The sequence below is a fragment of the Pleurodeles waltl genome, chromosome 4_1, assembly GCF_031143425.1.
Source record: "Pleurodeles waltl isolate 20211129_DDA chromosome 4_1, aPleWal1.hap1.20221129, whole genome shotgun sequence".
Lineage (NCBI taxonomy): Eukaryota > Metazoa > Chordata > Amphibia > Caudata > Salamandridae > Pleurodeles > Pleurodeles waltl.
In genome coordinates, this window is record NC_090442.1 from 28,652,890 (window position 1) to 28,672,065 (window position 19,176).

Consider the following 19,176-nt stretch of genomic DNA (forward strand, 5'->3'; position numbering starts at 1 on the left):
TGGTGGTGTGTGGCTGTGGTCTTGTCTGTGGTCGTGGTGTCAGTCTTGTGCCAATTGCTTGTAGTTGTAAGGGGTTGTGGGTAATGTGGGTTTGTGTTTTATAGTGGTGTGGATGTGTGGGTGTGGTGTGTGTGTATAGGTGTCAGGTACGGTATGTAGTGCCAATGGTTTATCGCCATTGAATGTCCGCCATGGTGATTCGTAGATCATAATGTTGTGGATGTAGTTCTGTTGGCGTAACGGTGTGTGTTTTGATACCGCCAGTTTATTATTAACCTTTGGGCTGGTGGACTTTTGTGTGTGGCTGTATAGTGACGGATTGTTATGTGTATGTCATAATATGGTAAGCGGATATCTACAGCGAGGGCGGTATGTTAGTGGCAGTCGGCATGGCGGTAAGTGGGATTTACCGCCAATGTCATAATGAGGGCCAAATTCTTTAACTGACTGACTGTGAGAAAGTAGCCTCTTTCTAGCCTTGTTACCCCCACTTTTGGCCTGTTTGTGAGTGTATGTCAGGGTGTTTTCACTGTCTCACTGGGATCCTGCCAGACAGGGCCCAGTGCTCATAGTGAAAACCCTATGTTTTCAGTATGTTTGTTATGTGTCACTGGGACCCTGCTAGCCAGGACCCCAGTGCTCATAAGTTTGTGACCTATATGTATGTGTTCCCTGTGTGATGCCTAACTGTCTCACTGAGGCTCTGCTAACCAGAACCTCAGTGGTTATGCTCTCTCTTTACAAATTGTCACTAACAGGCTAGTGACCATTTCACCAATTCAGATTGGCATACTGGAAAACCCTTATAATTCCCTAGTATATGGTACTGAGATACCCAGGGTATTGGGGTTCCAGGAGATCCCTATGGGCTGCAGCATTTCTTGTGCCACCCATAGGGAGATCTGACAATTCTTACACAGGCCTGCCAGTGCAGCCTGAGTGAAATAACGTCCACGTTATTTCACAGCCATTTACCACTGCACTTAAGTAACTTATAAGTCACCTATATGTCTAACCTTTACCTGGTAAAGGTTGGGTGCTAAGTTACTTAGGGGGTCATTCTGACCCTGGCGGCCGGTGACCGCCAGGGTCACCGACCACGGGAGCACCGCCAACAGGCTGGCGGTGCTCCCTCGAGCATTCTGACCGCGGCGGTTCAGCCGCGGTCAGAAACGGAAAGTCGGCGGTCTCCCGCCGACTTTCCGCTGCTCGGGAGAATCCTCCATGGCGGCAGAGCGCGCTCCGCCGCCATGGGGATTCTGACACCCCCTACCGCCATCCTGTTCCTGGCGGGTCTCCCGCCAGGAACAGGATGGCGGTAGGGTGTGCCGCGGGGCCCCTGGGGGCCCCTGCAGTGCCCATGCCAATGGCATGGGCACTGCAGGGGCCCCCGTAAGAGGGCCCCACAAAGTATTTCAGTGTCTGCATTGCAGACACTGAAATACGCGACGGGTGCAACTGCACCCGTCGCACCTTCCCACTACGCCGGCTCAATTCTGAGCCGGCGTCCTCGTGGGAAGGTAGATTTGCCCTGGGCTGGCGGGCGGCTGCCCGCCAGACCAGGGCAAATCTCAAAATACCCTCAGCGGTCTTGCGACCGCGGAGCGGTATTTTGTCGGGGGAACTTCGGCGGGCGGCGGAGTTAGAATGACCCCCTTAGTGTGTGGGCACCCTGGCACTAGCCAAGGTGCCCCCACATTGTTCATGGCAAATTCCCCGGACTTTGTGAGTGCGGGGACACCATTACACGCGTGCACTACACATAGGTCACTACCTGTGTGTAGCTTCACAATGGTAACTCCGAATATGGCCATGTAACATGTCTATGATCATGGAATTGCCCCCGCAATGCCCTCCTGGCATTGTTGGCACAATCCCATGATCCCACGGGTCTCTAGCACAGACCCGGGTACTGCCAAACTGCCTTTTCAGGGGTTTCACTGCAGCTGCTGCTGCTGCCAACCCCTCAGACAGGTTTCTGCCCTCCTGGGGTCCAGCCAGGCTTGGCCCAGGAAGGCAGAACAAAGGACTTCCTCAGAGAGAGGGTGTTACACCCTCTCCCTTTGGAAAATGGTGTTAAGGCAGAGCTGGAGTAGCCTCCCCCAGCCTCTGGAAATGCTTTCATGGGCACAGATGGTGCCCATTTCTGCATAAGCCAGTCTACACCGGTTCAGGGACCCCTCAGCCCTGCTCTGGCGTGAAACTGGACAAAGGAAAGGGGAGTGACCACTCCCCTGACCTGCACCTCCCCTGGGAGGTGCCCAGAGTTCCTCCAGTGTGCTCCAGACATCTGCCATCTTGGAAACAGAGGTGCTGCTGGCACACTGGACTGCTCTGAGTGGCCAGGGCCAGCAGGTGACGTCAGAGACTCCTTCTGATAGGCTCCTTCAGGTGTTGCTAGCCTATCCTCTCTCCTAAGTAGCCAAACCCTCTTTTCTGGCTATTTAGGGTCTCTGCTTTGGGGAATTCCTTAGATAACGAATGCAAGAGCTCATTGTAGGAGGCTGGACTGGCTTGTAGTGAGTATCAAGGGGTACTTACACCTTGCACCAGGCCCAGGTATCCCTTATTAGTGTATAGGGTGTCTAGCAGCTTAGGCTGATAGATAATGGTAGCTTAGCAGAGCAGCTTAGGCTGAACTAGGAGACGTGTGAAGCTACTACAGTACCACAAGTGTCACTTGCACAATACCATAAGAGAACACAATACACAGTTATACTAAAAATAAAGGTACTTTATTTTTATGACAATATGCCAAAGTATCTCAGAGTGTACCCTCAGAGTGAGGATAGCAAATATACACAAGTTATATGTACACAGTACTAAAAATATGCAGTATAGTCTTAGAAAACAGTGCAAACAATGTATAGTTACAATAGGATGCAATGGAGACACATAGGGATAGGGGCAACACAAACCATATACTCCAAAAGTGGAATGCGAACCACGAATGGACCCCAAACCTATGTGACCTTGTAGAGGGTCGCTGGGACTATTAGAAAATAGTGAGGGTTAGAAAAATAGCCCACCCCAAGACCCTGAAAAGTGAGTGCAAAGTGCACTAAAGTTCCCCCAAAGACAAAGAAGTTGTGATAGAGGAATAATGCAGGAAAGACACAAACCAACAATGCAACAACAATGGATTTCCAATCTAGGGTACCTGTGGAACAAGGGGACCAAGTCCAAAAGTCACAAGCAAGTCGGAGATGGGCAAATGCCCAGGAAATGCCAGCTGTGGGTGCAAAGAAGCTTCTACTGGACAGAAGAAGCAGAGGTTTCTGCAGGAACGAAAAGGGCTAGGGACTTCCCCTTTGGTGGACGGATCCCTCTCGCAGTGGAGAGTCGTGCAGAAGTGTTTTCCCGCCGAAAGAACGCCAACAAGGCTTGCTAGCTGCAAATCGTGCGGTTAGCGTTTTTGGACGCTGCAGTGGCCCAGGAGGTCGCAAATTGGACCAGGAGGTAGAGGGGACATCGAGCAAGACAAGGAGCCCTCTTAGCAGCAGGTAGCACCCGGAGAAGTGCCAGGAACAGGCACTACGAGGATGCGTGAAACGGTGCTCACCCGAAGTTACACAAAGGAGTCCCACGTCGCCGGAGACCAACTTAGAAAGTCGTGCAATGCAGGTTAGAGTGCCGTGGACCCAGGCTTGGCTGTGCACAAAGGATTTCCGCCGGAAGTGCACAGGGGCCGGAGAAGTTGCAAAAGTCGCGGTTACCAACAATGCAGTCTGGCATGGGGAGGCATGGACCTACCTCCACCAAACTTGGACTGAAGAGTCACTGGACTGTGGGAGTCACTTGGACAGAGTTGCTGGATTCAAGGGACCTCGCTCGTCGTGCTGAGAGGAGACCCAAGGGACCGGTAATGCAGCTTTTTGGTGCCTGCGGTTGCAGGAGGAAGATTCCGTCGACCCACGGGAGATTTCTTCGGAGCTTCTAGTGCAGAGAGGAGGCAGACTACCCCCACAGCATGCACCACCAGGAAAACAGTAGAGAAGGCGGCAGGATCAGCGTTAGAGTTGCAGTAGTCGTCTTTGCTACTATGTTGCAGTTTTGCAGGCTTCCAGCGCGGTCAGCAGTCGATCCCTTGGCAGAAGGTGAAGAGAGAGATGCAGAGGAACTCTGATGAGCTCTTGCATTCATTATCTAAAGTTTCCCCAGAGACAGAGACCCTAAATTGCCAGAAAAGAGGGTTTGGCTACCTAGGAGAGAGGATGGGCTACTAACACCTGAAGGAGCCTATCAGAAGGAGTCTCTGACGTCACCTGGTGGCACTGGCCACTCAGAGCAGTCCAGTGTGCCAGCAGAACCTCTGTTTCCAAGATGGCAGAGGTCTGGAGCACACTGGAGGAGCTCTGGACACCTCCCAGGGGAGGTGCAGGTCAGGGGAGTGGTCCCTCCCCTTTCCTTTGTCCAGTTTCGCGCCAGAGCAGGGGCTAAGGGGTCCCTGAACCGGTGTAGACTGGCTTATGCAGAATTGGGCACATCTGTGCCAAAGAAAGCATTTCCAGAGGCTGGGGGAGGCTACTCCTCTCCTGCCTTCACACCATTTTCCAAAGGGAGAGGGTGTAACACCCTCTCTCAGAGGAAATCCTTTGTTCTGCCATCCTGGGACAAGCCTGGCTTGACCCCAGGAGGGCAGAAACCTGTCTGAGGGGTTGGCAGCAGCTGCAGTGAAACCCCAGGAAAGGCAGTTTGGCAGTACCAGGGTCTGTGCTACAGACCACTGGGATCATGCAATTGTACCAACAATGCCAGGATGGCATAGAGGGGGCAATTCCATGATCTTAGACATGTTACATGGCCATATTCGGAGTTACCATTGTGAAGCTACATATAGGTAGTGACCTATATGTAGTGCACGCGTGTAATGGTGTCCCCGCACTCACAAAGTTCAGGGAATTGGCCCTGAACAATGTGGGGGCACCTTGGCTAGTGCCAGGGTGCCCTCACACTAAGTAACTTTGCACCTAACCTTTACCAGGTAAAGGTTAGACATATAGGTGACTTATAAGTTACTTAAGTGCAGTGTAAAATGGCTGTGAAATAACGTGGACGTTATTTCACTCAGGCTGCAGTGGCAGGCCTGTGTAAGAATTGTCAGAGCTCCCTATAGGTGGCAAAAGAAATGCTGCAGCCCATAGGGATCTCCTGGAACCCCAATACCCTGGGTACCTCAGTACCATATACTAGGGAATTATAAGGGTGTTCCAGTAGCCAATGTAAATTGGTAAAATTGGTCACTAGCCTGTTAGTGACAATTTGAAAGAAATGAGAGAGCATAACCACTGAGGTTCTGATTAGCAGAGCCTCAGTGAGACAGTTAGTCACTACACAGGTAACACATTCAGGCACACTTATGAGCACTGGGGCCCTGGAGAACAGGGTCCCAGTGACACATACAGCTAAAACAACATATATACAGTGAAAAATGGGGGTAACATGCCAGGCAAGATGGTACTTTCCTACACTCATCAGAGTTCCTCTGCATCTCTCTCTTCACCTTCTGCCAAGGAATCGACTGCTGACCGCGCTGGAAGCCTGCAAAACTGCAACAAAGTACAAAGACGACTACTGCGACACTGTAACGCTGATCCTGCCGCCTTCTCGACTGTTTTCCTGGTGATGCATGCTGTGGGGGTAGTCTGCCTCCTCTCTGCACTAGAAGCTCCGAAGAAATCTCCCGTGGGTCGACGGAATCGTCCCCCTGCAACCGCAGGCACCAAAGAACTGCATCACCGGTCCTCTGGGTCTCCTCTCAGCACGACGAGCGAGGTCCCTTGAACTCAGCAACTCTGTCCAAGTGACTCCCACAGTCCAGTGACTCTACAGTCCAAGTTTGGTGGAGGTAAGTCCTTGCCTTCCCACGCCAGACTGCATTGCTGGGAACCGCGTGTTTTGCAGCTACTGCGGCTCCTGTGCACATTTCCAGGATTTCCTTTGGCACAGCCAAGCCTGGGTCCACGGCACTCTAACCTGCATTGCACGACCTCCTGAGTTGTCCTCCGGCGGCGTGGGACTCTCTTGTGCAACTTCGGGTGAGCACCGTTTCACTCCACTTCGTAGTGCCTGTTCCGGCACTTCTGCGGGTGCTGCTTGCTTCTGAGAGGGCTCCTTGTCTTGCTGGACACCCCCTCTGTCCCCTCACGCAATTGGCGACATCCTGGTCCCTCCTGGGCCACAGCAGCATCCATAAACCCTAACCGCGAGCTTTGCAGCTAGCAAGGCTTGTTTGCGGTCTTTCTGCAGGAAAACACTTCTTCATGACTCTTCACGACGTGGGACATCCATCCTCCAAAGGGGAAGTTTCTAGCCCTTGTCATTGTTGCAGAATCCTCAGCTCCTACTGTCCAGTAGCAGCTTCTTTGCACCCACAGCTGGTATTTCCTGGGCATCTGCCCACTCTCGACTTGATCGTGACTTTTGGACTTGGTCCCCTTGTTCCACAGGTACTCTCGTCTGGAAATCCATCGTTGTTGCATTGCTGGTTTTGGTCTTTCCTGCAGGATTCCCCTATCACAAATTCTGTGCTCTTTGGGGAACTTTAGTGCACTTTGCACTCACTTTTCAGGGTCTTGGGGTGGGCTATTTTTCTAACCCTCACTGTTTTCTTACAGTCCTAGCGACCCTCTACAAGGTCACATAGGTTTGGGGTCCATTCGTGGTTCGCATTCCACTTCTAGAGTATATGGTTTGTGTTGCCCCTATTCCTATGTGCCCCCATTGCATCCTATTGTAACTATATATTGTTTGCACTGTTTTCTATTGCTATACTGCATATTTTTGGTATTGTTTTCATATATCTTGTGTATATTTGCTATCCTCATACTGAGGGTACTCACTGGGATACTTTGGCATATTGTCATAAAAATAAAGTACCTTTATTTTTAGTATATCTCTGTATTGTGTTTTCTTATGATATTGTGCAAGTGACACTAGTGGTACTGTAGGAACTTCACTCGTCTCATAGTTCAGCCTAAGCTGCTCTGCTAAGCTACCATTTTCTATCAGCTAAGCTGCTAGACACCCCTATACACTAATAAGGGATACCTGGGCCTGGTGCAAGGTGTAAATACCCCTTGGTACTCACTACAAGCCAGTCCAGCCTCCTACACTGACGTCAAGGTCTAATCCCACAAAGCTTGTATCTGCTACTGTTCCGCGCAGGTAATGCTATGTTTAAATTGAACATATTGTTCTGTCCAAGACAGTTGGAGATAGGACTTGCAGATATTCCACCATTTACTAACTATTTGGGGGTCACAGCACAGATCTGCTACGGACCCCAGCCGTGGTGGGTGTGATTGTTTATCACTGGCATCCTGGGGTCCGTCCTAAGATGGCTCTGGAAGATGGAAAAAGCTTACCACACTTTATTCCAAAGGCAACAAGGCTGAGCAGTCTCAGGCTTCTCTGGGAGGTGGTGTGGGGGTGCCAAGATACAGAAGTCAACAATCATCCATCAGGCGCAATAACATGATGTGCAGCCTAGTGCTTATCTTTTACATGAAAATAAAGTATTTAATGACACAGCATAACTAAATACTACACAACACAATAAGAATATAAAATGGGGTAATAATCAGTAGCATCTGAAAGTGAACGTTACGCCATCTTCTTTTCTCTAGCAGCCTTCTTCCTGCTATAGTCAAGTTCTGTCTCTAACGTTCCCAAAGCTTTATGGAGTAGGCAAGAATGAGGCACAGTTGCAGACCACTCAAAGCAGCCTCACTCAGCGGACCACTCAAGGCAGCCTCACTCAGTGACTGGCCATAACTGTACAGAGTAGGCAAGAGTGAGGCACAGGTGCGGAGCACTCAAAGCAGCCTCTCAGTGACTGGCCATAGCTGTATGGAGTAGGCAAGAATGAGGCTCAGGTGCGGACCACTCAAACCAGTCTCACTCAGCGGACCACTCAAAGCAGCCTCACTCAGCGGACCACTCAAAGAAGCCTCACTCAGTGACTGGCCATAACTGTATGGAGTAGGCAAGAGTGAGGCACAGGTGCGGAGCACTTAAAGCAGCCTCTCAGTGATGGCCATAGTTGTATGGAGTAGGCAAGAATGAGGCTCAGGTGCGGACCACTCAAAGCAGCCTCACTCAGTGACTGGCCATGGCTTCAAGGCTTTGCATACATCTGTTGTTGCAAAGCTGGCACACTGCATTCTAAAATGTATTGAATGATAGCACTGTAGCCTACAACACACACTGACTGCTGTCTCTCTGCTGGTGACCTGGAGCTATGCCCCTCCACCCTCAGTGGGACAGAGGGGAAATCAGACCTAGTCACAGGAGATAACATACCTGACATACCTCACTGTTCTACTGTAAGGAGGCACAATATTTTTGCACTTTTCCTTGCCAAGCCTTATAACTTTTCACATAGTTTAAGAAAGATTGTTTCTTGATTTCATAGTCCCCTGTGCAGTCACCGAGAAAAAGTCTCTATGTTCCCATTTCTATGCTTGGTGAACAGCTTGGTCCATCCGCTCTCATAGCAGATGCAGAGTTGGGACTGGCCTCTTTGGACATCTCTACCATAACATAGAGTGCAGAGCTTGGCTTCTCCAGGTCTGTGCTCCAGTACACTAGGGGCAGAACCTGGCTTTGCTAAGTGTCTCTCTCATAATGGGTGCAGATCCAAGCCTCTTCAGGTTTTTCTCCCATCATATTGGGTGCAAATCCAGGCATCTCCGGGTCTCTTCTCCATACACAGTGTAGGGCCTGGCCACTCTGAACCTCTCTACCATCATACAGAGTGAAGAGATTGGCCTCTCCAAGTCTCTCTCTTACATTACACTGGGTTTATAGCCTGGATCTCCCCTCTATCACAGTTGGTGCAGGCGTCTCTGGTTCTCTCCTCTGTCACACCGGATGCAGAACCTGGTGTCTCTGGGTCTCTCTTCTGTTACACTTGCTATACAGTGGGTGCAGAGATGGTTCTCTTTCTACCCCTTCCTTGTCACACTGACAGGAAAGCCTGGGCTCATGCTTTCTCCTCTGTTATATCTGGCAAAGCGCATTCCATCCCTGGAATCCCAGCCCCAGTATCAATGGAAATGTGGCAAAATAAGGGAATTGCTAGAATTCAAACCGTACTATAATAGTAGGCCTTACATAATTAGAGAGGCTATAATCAGAGCTATTATAAAAAGAGATTGCTTCCATAATTTGTCACCGCAATATGTGGCACCAAAGGGGCAAGTAGATATATGAAGCAACCTGTCCCACGGACAAGTAGATATTTTATTAAATTCCACACATCTGAATGTAACACATTGCAGGCTGTGTGGGACAGACAGTGAAACACGCTCTTCCCTTCATGTACGGGTAATACATTGCAGACTGTGTGATGTGGGGGGGTTGAAACATGCTCTCACCTTCATGTATGGGTAAAACATTGAAGGCCGGGCGGGGCAGTGGAAAATGCTCTTACCTTCTTGTATGGGTAAAACATTGCAGGCTGCGCAGAGCGGGGTGGTGGAACTTGTTCTTACCTTCATGTATGGGTAACACGTGGAATTGCGGTTAAATACTGTGATACAAGCACTATATTTTGACTAAGGGATCTATTTGAAGTATCTAAAGTCAAGGTATATTTTCACTCTGTACTGTGAGTGTTTGTGCATCACATCTGAGCTGGTTAATTGTTGCTAGAGAACAGCACCTTATGACTGTCTCCAGTGATGCCACTCTTGACCTGGTGTGCTACCTGTGCTGTCACAGAGACAGAGGACAGGACATGTGTTCTAGGTAGACCTGCGTCACCCTTGAGGGGGACTGTTCCTCCTCCTGGAAGTCCTGGACTCAGGGCACAGGCCCTGGGTGAGAAATCAGTCTCAAGCCACCACCCCTGAGATGGCAGCAGTGTGAGTGGAAGGAGGGTGTCTACCATTTGAGGGTGTAGCCCACCCCCCACTATGAGAAACCTAAAAGGCCAGGGAGACCTCCGGAGAATGGGAGGGACTTGTTGCTAGACTTTGGCCTGGAGATGGGGCCTGCCCAAAGCCTCCAGACTGGAACTTTTACCTGGCCTGACCCTTGACACTGATGTCAGTGCCCTCTGTTGGTTACTGTCTTTGGGGACAGACGTTTTTCTGGGTTGAGCACAGAAATGTGACTCAGGGGCAGAATGGGCTGCACCACCTAGTTGGACATAGTGGTACTATCTCCTTAGTGGAATCACAGAGGAAGCCTCACAGATGATGTCTGAAGATGATAAGTGTTGCCCAGTAGCCCAGGAGGGCGGTGACAGGGGTACAGATAGGTTCAAAGGAGCCTAGAACAGACATGTTCCACTGCAGAAGAAAATTTACCACATTCCATCGCCTGAACATGGTGATGATCAGTCTATGATAGTTTGTGGCTACGTGGCGGAGTAACTCTTCGCTGAAAAACTTAGTGCACTTTACCCCTGCCAACCAGTAGTAAAGTGATTTTACTCCTCCTTTCCACACTATACAATTGGTATACACCAGATTGGTTTGTTCAATTTCCCATACGTCCCTAGTATATGGTACAAAGTCTACACCGGGCCTGTAAATTAAATGCTACCATTGGTCTCAGCACACATTGTGGCATCCACTGCAGTGGCCCTGTTAAGCAGGTCTCTCAGCTTACCATTTCAGTCTAGCCATGCATTTTTAAACTGCAAATTCGACTCAACAAAATAACTCCTTTTGGCAGGTCCTGCTTTCCTTATAAATATGAATAAGACCCCCCTATTTAGGCCTTATTCCCCATAAGGTATAGTACACCGCATTTAAAAGTAGGACATGTTAAGGTTTATTGTTCTATATGTCAGTGCAATGAAAAACATCTAAAAGGCATTTTTACTCTAGCAAGGCTGTGTGCTCTGTAGGAAACCACTGGGTTACATTATTGCATCTAAGCAGATAGAAAAACAATTCAAGAACTCTTTTCAAGAAATATTCAAACTTCAATTTGATGGTAAATTTCCCTGCCTGAGAAGATCCCAGAGAACTGGGCCTTCTTGCTCTTCTACCCAGGACAAAGAAGTGGACTGCAAGGGTTATAAAGCTGACCTCCGGTTCAAGCTGCAGTGATCCATCAAAAAACCTTTCTGCAACTTTCCAGTTGATCAGTGGCAACTGGGCCTGAGCTGGACTCTGCTGAACACCTCGTAAGTCTCTAATTGCCTCCGCTGAGGTCCTGGGGGGGCTTTCGAAGTGTACTCATGTGGTTAGTTGGAATTTGAAGGACTAAAGCCAGGAGGTAAAATCTGTGACCGCAGCAAACCCGGTTAGTGTATCTGACCAGCGCTGCTTTGTGGTTCTACAGGTGATGTCATTGGTATTTTGTGCTTTGTGATGCTTTAGGAAAAATGATTAATATGGAGGATGTGGGGATTTGTCAGGTAAATTGTTGGTTGTCATAGATTCTCTGTTATCAAAATTGAATGACTGATATCGTTAATTAATATTAAATTATGAATCAATGTTTTTTTGCCTTATCTGCGCGCATAATGTGAAAGCATGACATAGCAATGAACCCCTCGCTCTGCTTTACAAGAAAAGTCCTGGAAGGAGCTGAACTTTATTTTCTTTAGGAAGAACTAAAGTATCTCTTTTCTTTATAATGTGTTTGGGCCAGAACCAGGCACTAGTTTTAGGGAGAAATATGGATGATACGGCAAAAACAAATCCCCCTCAAAGAACAGTAATGCTTTAATTTTTCAGGTTAGAAGAAGCCTGAAATACTTGAACTAACCAGAGGGGGAATGGGAGAGTGGCAAAGGATACTTAACAAACAGCAAGGTAAAGACATGAATTGGCACTTAAGCTGATACGAAGCGAACAAAAAAAGCATTGAAGTTTGTGAATGCAGTTACCTTTGTTGTATACTTCCTGAAGAGTTATCTTTGTTATTCACTTCTTGAAACTTAAGTATCAGCAGCATATCCTGCTCCATCTCTTTTTCCACAGTCTGTTCTTGTATAAATGAAATCCTGTCCATGTGCATCTTCTAAAGCTGTACCTGTAGCATGTGTGGGCTCCCTGAGCGCCCGTTCTTTACTGAGTTCCGCTGTGAACAGTAAATCACCTCCTTTTCTGAAGTAAATACAATGAGACGTATTCAACAGAGCATGTATTTAAATATCTGTGTATGGTGAAATATCCTTTGGTACGATTCAAAGATAGCAAAGAAGAGATGTCTTTTACAGCCAGATAAATATTGTGTATTCACAGTACATTACGTTTGCATTTATTAATTTTGAATCTCTTTGCAATCAACAGGAACACATTGAATGCACAAAATGATTTTGAATAATGAAGGTAATACTTGAAATCTGCAAAACAGCTGTATGAAACAATTTGTTTCAGTATTCCGGTAAAGATCAGTGCAGTCAGAGAGAGAGGAGTCTTACCATAAACTGACAGATCCTGGAAGAATCAGTCAACGGCAGTTCAGTGAAAGTCTGAGCTGCGCACCTTCCCGCCACACGACCAAAGAAATTAACTCTAGAAAATTAAGGCAACAACCCTCATAAACCACCAGCTTGGAATGGATCTGTATGAACTGGTTACCGCAGTGCTCTGCTTCCTAAAATGATGACAGACCATCATTCAGCGCTCTAGGTGTATTGTAAACTCTTTCTGGCCAAACCACAGAACCGGAGAAATTCACAATGGAGTGGAGACAAACAACTGAAGGGTGAAGGTAAGAGGGGTTCTGCTGTTTAAAATACAGAGTACAGTCCCCTTTTGTACCGACCAGAAGGAAGATTAATCTTTAATCACAACCGTCAGAAACTGTTATCTATTCTAAAGACGCCGTCACTCACAAAGAAGCCTGACACATATTGTGTGTGTGGCAAGAATTTAGTGACTGTTGAATGGAAATCAAAGGTCCTAAATATCAGCTCTTATAGGAAATGTGAGAATAGCACAAGTGCTTTATCAACCATGTTGGCCCGTCAGGAAACACAGTCGTGGGAAGTGGACAAATATATACCCAACCCAGAGACACCAACCAAGAAAGAAGAATCATACACGTGCAGTGAGAGCTTTAGTTTGTCATCACCACTAAAAGAGCATCAGCGAACACACACAAGAGAAACACTGTTCTATTGCACTGAATGTGTGAAAAGCTTTAGTCAATTAGCAATCCTGAAAGAGCATCAGCGAACTCACACAGGGGAAAAGCCATTCAGATGCAGTGAATGTGTGAAGAGCTTTAGTCTATTATCACACCTACAAAGACATCAGCGAACACACACAGGAGAAGAACCATACCACTGCAGTGCATGCATGAAGAGCTTTAGTCGGTTATCACACCTACAGCAACATGAACGAACACACACAGGGGAAAAACCATACCACTGCAGTGAATGTGTGAAGAGCTTTAGTCAGTTACCACACCTACAGCTACATGAGCGAACACACAGAGGAGAAAAACCTTACCATTGTAATGAATGTGTCAAGAACTTTAGCTGTTTATCAGACCTCCAAAGACATCATCGAACACACACACAGGAGAAACCATACCATTGCAATGAATGTGTGAAGAGCTATAACCTGTTATCACACCTTCAAAGACATCAGCGAACACACACAGGAAAAAAACCATACCATTGCAGTGAATGTGCGAAGACCTTTAGATGTTTTTCAAACTTACAAACACATCAGCGAACGCACACAGGGGAAAAGCCATTCAAGTGCAGTGAATGTGAAAAAATCTTTAATCAGTTATCAAATCTGCAAACACATCTACGGACACACACAGGGGAAAAGCCATTCCAGTGCAATAAATGTGTGAAGAGCTTTAGTCATTTATCAAATCTAAAAAGACACCAGCGAACACACAGGGAAAAAACCATACCATACCATTGCAGTGAATGTGGGAGTAGTTTCAATGACTCTTCCGCATTAAGGAATCATCAGCGAACGCACACAGGAGAAAAACAATTCAAGTGCACTGAATGTGTAAAAAGCTACAGTCGGTTATCAAACCTACATTGTCATCAACGATTGCACACAGGAGAAAATCTGTTCTATTGCACTGAATGTGTGCAAAGCTTTAGTCAATATGCACTCCTAAAAGAGCATCAGCAAATTCACATGGGGGAAAAGCCATTCAGATGCAGTGAATGTGTAAAGAGCTTTAGTCAATCATCAGACCTCCGAAGACATCATCAAACACACACTGGAGAAAAACCATACCATTGCAGTGAATGTGTGAAGAGCTTTAGTCTGTTATCACACCTACGAATACATCAGCGAACACACACTGGGGAAAAACCATACCATTGCAATGAATGTGTGAAGAGCTTCAGTCAGTTATCACACCTACGAATACATCAGCGAACACACACTGGGGAAAAACCATACCATTGCAGTGAATGTGTGAAAAGCTTTAGTCTGTTATCACGCCTACGAATACATCAGCGAACACACACTGGGGAAAAACCATACCATTGCAATGAATGTGTGAAGAGCTTCAGTCAGTTATCACACCTAAGAATACATCAGCGAACACACACTGGGGAAAAACCATACCATTGTAGTGAATGTGTGAAGAGCTTTAGTCACTTATTAACCCTGCAACAACATCAGCGAACACACACCGGGGTAAAGCCATACCAATGCAGTGAGTGTGGAAGTAGCTTTAGTGACGCATCAACATTAAGGAATCATCAGCGAATACACACAGGAGAAAAGCCATTCAAGTGCAGTGAATGTGTGAAGAGCTTTACTCGATTCTCAAAAATTACAAACACATCAGCGAACACACACCATCACTGAACAAACATAGAAATAATTTATAGAGATGCAGCAAATTTGGCAAGAATTTAAGTTCAACAACAATAATACTAACCCATCTGCAGACACACACAGGAGCAAAAAAGTGCAGTCTTGTGTGAGATGAAGGCATTACAGAAAGGGATAACATTACAAATATGTGGAACATTCAAATACTAGGTGATAAAAAGCAGATGATAGAAGACCAGACTACTCAGAATGAAGAAAAGCATGGATCTTTATAGGATTATAAAAGTGTCTGTAAGAAATAGGATTATTTGTTGAAGGGGTGACAATCCTGTTCTAATAATAATCACAGTTTTTGTCAGGGTGATACACAAAAGGGACTAAATGAACCTGAGGTTAACCCTCTGGTGAAGCAGTCGAGCTTAACTTATGGGCAACGTGTAAAGTACTCATGTAACACTCTAAGAGTAATAAAGTGAAAATGCCACACAAGAAGAATAAGAATCCCAAACCAATTTAGAAAAATAGAGGATATTTTCATAAATAAGCTGGTGCCATGACAACAAAAATCCAATCAGGAGAATCGGTGTTATGTTTGTTTTAGTAAAAAAAAGCACCAATTGTGAGTATCTAATTGCACCAAACCGGGACAAGTTCAGGCTGATCAGGATGGAGCGCGGGCCGGGTGAAAGACTAGGTTTATCTTGCTGGAAGTTTTACCTTATGACTTTGGTGCGAAGACAGCGCGGTGTGGCTCTGCAAGGCTCTGCATCACCCTGTGCATGAAAAAAACAAATATCCATAAAATCATAAAAGTGTCTGTTCTCAGCGATTGCTCATTTCTCCATAGATAAGAAAAAGACATGAAATAGCACGAAACACATTGGGACTTTGGCACAGTGCCGACTAAAACAAGATACTGTGTTGGTTTTTATTAATTGAAGTAGAGATCTAAAGAAAAACATCCAAGCACACCGGATCACGCTACCTGTGTAAACACTGTGAACAATGCTTAGACTAACAAGGGTATTTTCAGCTAACTGGAGGGATTAGTGATAAAACCCATAAACCCAACACACTTGAACCGATTTAACAAGCGCACACTGTGGAATCTTTGTAGCTGATTGTGGTGTTTCTTCATTTTATGCAGCATTTGTGGTTCTGTGACAGCAGCCAGAGAACACTGTCGGAAAGTAGAAGTGAAAGTAGTTAAATGTGAGAAGTGATGCTCGTTTCCATCATCACATCCGTCTGTAAATGCACTCACTATAGTAGCACTTCCCCAGAGGTGCCCAACAGCTTCATCCTTGGAACCCTCAAGTACTCAGGGGCATATTTACAAGCCCCTTGCGCAGCCCTAGTGTCTTTTTAGATTTTTTTACGCTAAGGCGGCGTACAAAGATTTATAAAGTGATGCAATGCAAGCATTGTGCCACTTTGTAACCCCTTGCATAAAGGATGGAATTCAGCAATCAAATATGCATGTCAGTAGTAAGAAAAGGAAACATCTTCAGTAGCCAAAGATGGTAAAAACTTATGCATTCCACTGAATTAATTTTAACAAAGTGCTGAGTCCCTGCTGCCGACCATCTTTACCAACACCTAGTAGTGGTAGTTTGGGACGAGGTCACTTTTAGAAATTAGAAAAAAAACTGTTACTTGCTGCTAAATACCAGAGTGAGCACAGCACATCTATGCCCCAGAGATTGTCCATGCAGGCGTTTTTCGTATATTGAAGGTTTTGTGAACCGATGAGAGCCGAGAGTCTCCGCACCTTTGACTAAAGAGAGACCACTTCTGATTGATAGTAACCTGCAGATTCCGCACCTATAAAATAATCCTCAGGCACCAGTCTGGATCTGAAATCTTCAAAGCCATCATGTTGCCTGTAGATGTCGCAGGCTTTGCATCGGCACCGCAAGTGACATCCTATGACATCACCCAAGACATATAGCGCTCACCCCGGAACAAGCACATCTGTTCCCTTTTTTTCTGTGCCTTTGCGCAGATCCGCCACGTGCTTTCTCGAAGAGTCTAGAGTTTTCGAAACAGACATTTTTTTGAGTGCTGTACCATGTCTCCTCCCAAGAGATTAGGGGTTGATGATCTTCGTGTGATGTATCTTGTTAGATTGCATCTTCAAGTTACCTAGCTGCTGCTGCTGCTTTCTGGTTTGCACTAGCACTTTGCCGCTGACCCAGACCCCCTCTTGTCATCCTTTGAAACCATCTTATATGCTTGAGAAGTATACGCAGCATCATAGTTGTTGCTTGGTGGCGATATTGCTGCCTGTTGTGTTTCTGCACTAGCACTTTCGTTTATTGCGGAACAGTAACTTTTGTGTGTTTAGTTTTACGACTTAAAAGGTTGTTTTATTAAGTATACTTTTGTATACAATTGTGATTATTTTGATTAATTCTATACAAAAAATCTTATTCCAGGTGTCAAACCCTTTAGGGATTGTGAAGGTCAGGTGCCCATAACGGATCCCCACTACCTCTGGTGCCTAGGTTCGGACCACGACTCCAGGTCCTGTGCCAGAGCATGCACCCAAAGGCTACCAAGGACCATGAGGCGAAGCTCATCATGCCCTGGGCAACGGATGAGAAGCACAGTCGACACTGCTTCCATCCTTGCTCCAGGTCACAGCCGTTCTACTCTTCAGGTAGAGCGAGGGGAAAGCACAAGAAGCATTGCTAAGGGAAGTCACCTCAATGTCCTCTGACTCCCCCAGTATATCCGCTCTGGAACCACAGTTATTTGTCATGGAAGTGGTTCCTTCTCCAACCAGCCCTGCTCTGGTTACTCCACTGGACTTGGCCCAGAATAGCTTTGACTTCCACTTGGTCCATCCCTGAACTTCCTGGATCTATTGCTGCAGAGGCCCTCCCTCCCGGCAGGTATGAATTCCAGGGTCCAGGTTCTGATCCGACAACATTTTTTTATGGGATGTACTTAGTCTTTGCCAGGGCATCAGTTCCATCTGGCACTCCTTCAAGCCTAAGCATTGTACACGCTCCATATGTTTATGCCCTTGGTTCTGACGCTGTTATTCTCTATCCCATCTGGACCAACGACAACTCATCCATCCTTCAGTTCAGCTCTTGGATACTTCAAGCTGTTTCAGCCTGCTACATGGCCAGCCCCACCACCACCGATGCCACTACTCCAGCTTCCACCGATGCTGCCGCTACTCCAGCTTCCACTGATGCTGCCACTACTCCTGCTTCCACCGATGCTGCCACTGCTCCAGCTTCCACCAATGCTGTCACTACTCCAGCTTCCACCAATGCTGTCACTACTCCCGCTTCCACCGATGCTGCCACTACTCCAGCTTCCACCGATGCTGCCACTACTCCCGCGTCCACCGATGCTGCCACTACTTCCGCTTCCACCGATGCTGCCACTACTCCAGCTTCCACCCATGCTGCCACTACTCCTGCTTCCACCCATGCTGCCACTACTCCAGCTTCCACCGATGCTGCCACTACTCCAGCTTCCACCGATGCTGCCACTACAGCTTCCACCGATGCTGCCACTTCTCCGGCTTCCACCCATGCTGCCACTAATCCTGCTTCCACCGATGCTGCTACTACTCCTGCTTCCATCATGCTGCCACTACCTCAGCTTCCACTGATGCTGCCACTACTCTAGCTTCCACCGATGCTGCCACTACTCCCGCTTCCACATATGTTGCCACTACTCGCGCTTCCACCGATGCTGCCACTACTCCTGCTTCCATTATGCTGCCACTACTCCCTCTTCCACCGATGCTGCCACTACTCCTGCTTCCACAGATGCTGCCACTACTCCCTCTTCCACCGATGCTGCCACTACATCCGCTTCCAGTGCCGATCCCTGAAGTTGTGCCTCCGACCAAGTCACGGAGGAAAGCACAAAGACTGTTGGAGGAAGAAGAATATAGAAATAAGATCTGTGACCTCTTCAGATCGGATTCAGACCCTTTGAATTTATACGTTTTGGGCAGCAATGACTAAGGGTAAGAGTTTGTGGGCCTGCCTCTTCAAGCAGGTTAGACACCTCTCCAGGGATGGAAATGGACATTCCAGCTGGGCTGCCATCACTGAAAGTGATGTCCTTCTGTTTGGTGGTAAAGAAGGCAGATGAGGTCCTAGAGCTTCAACTCCCTATAGTTGAAGTTAAAACTAACGTTCTCATAGGAGGTCCTCGTGCGGGTGGAGCCTACTGCTGAACCATTACTGCCCTTCATTGATGCCCTTCTGGATCCAGCCCTGGGAGAAACCAGCCTCCACCCCAACAGGCTCACGGCACACCACTAGCACTCTGCCACAGGAGACCCTCCATTTCTCTCTTCCATCCCCACCTGGAAGCTTAGTAAACCATGAGTCATGATCCTCATGACAGTGGGCTGGTAGCTTCCCAACAGTCCCCACAGACAGAGAAAGTAAGTGCCTGGGGTGAAATT

At 47.2% G+C, this 19,176-nt stretch overlaps 2 protein-coding genes across 3 annotated transcripts in view; one reads left to right on the forward strand and one right to left on the reverse strand.

Annotated features, from left to right (window-relative positions):
- LOC138287304 (zinc finger protein 624-like) overlaps positions 1-14,765 on the forward strand; it is a 30,173-nt gene extending 15,408 nt beyond the window's left edge. The window contains exons 2-3 of one of the 2 annotated variants that reach the window (XM_069227657.1): positions 11,700-11,777; positions 12,258-14,765. In XM_069227657.1, coding sequence (XP_069083758.1) covers positions 12,927-14,765 — 1,839 coding nt within the window. In that variant the 5' untranslated portion in view covers positions 11,700-11,777; positions 12,258-12,926. The remainder of the gene's footprint in view (positions 1-11,699; positions 11,778-12,257) is intronic. The other variant, XM_069227659.1, reaches the window with a different exon arrangement.
- Positions 14,766-17,860: 3,095 nt separating this feature from the next.
- LOC138286947 (antifreeze protein Maxi-like) lies at positions 17,861-18,340 on the reverse strand. The gene has a single exon (XM_069227320.1). The coding sequence runs from the start codon at positions 18,338-18,340 to the stop codon at positions 17,861-17,863; it is 480 nt and encodes a 159-aa protein (XP_069083421.1).
- Between the last annotated feature and the right edge of the window lie 836 nt (positions 18,341-19,176).

What these genes read in the sequence shown, in the direction of transcription:
- LOC138286947 (XM_069227320.1), bottom strand. Translation starts at nt 18,340, where the DNA reads ATGATGGAAGCAGGAGTAGTAGCAGCATCGGTGGAAGCAGGATTAGTG.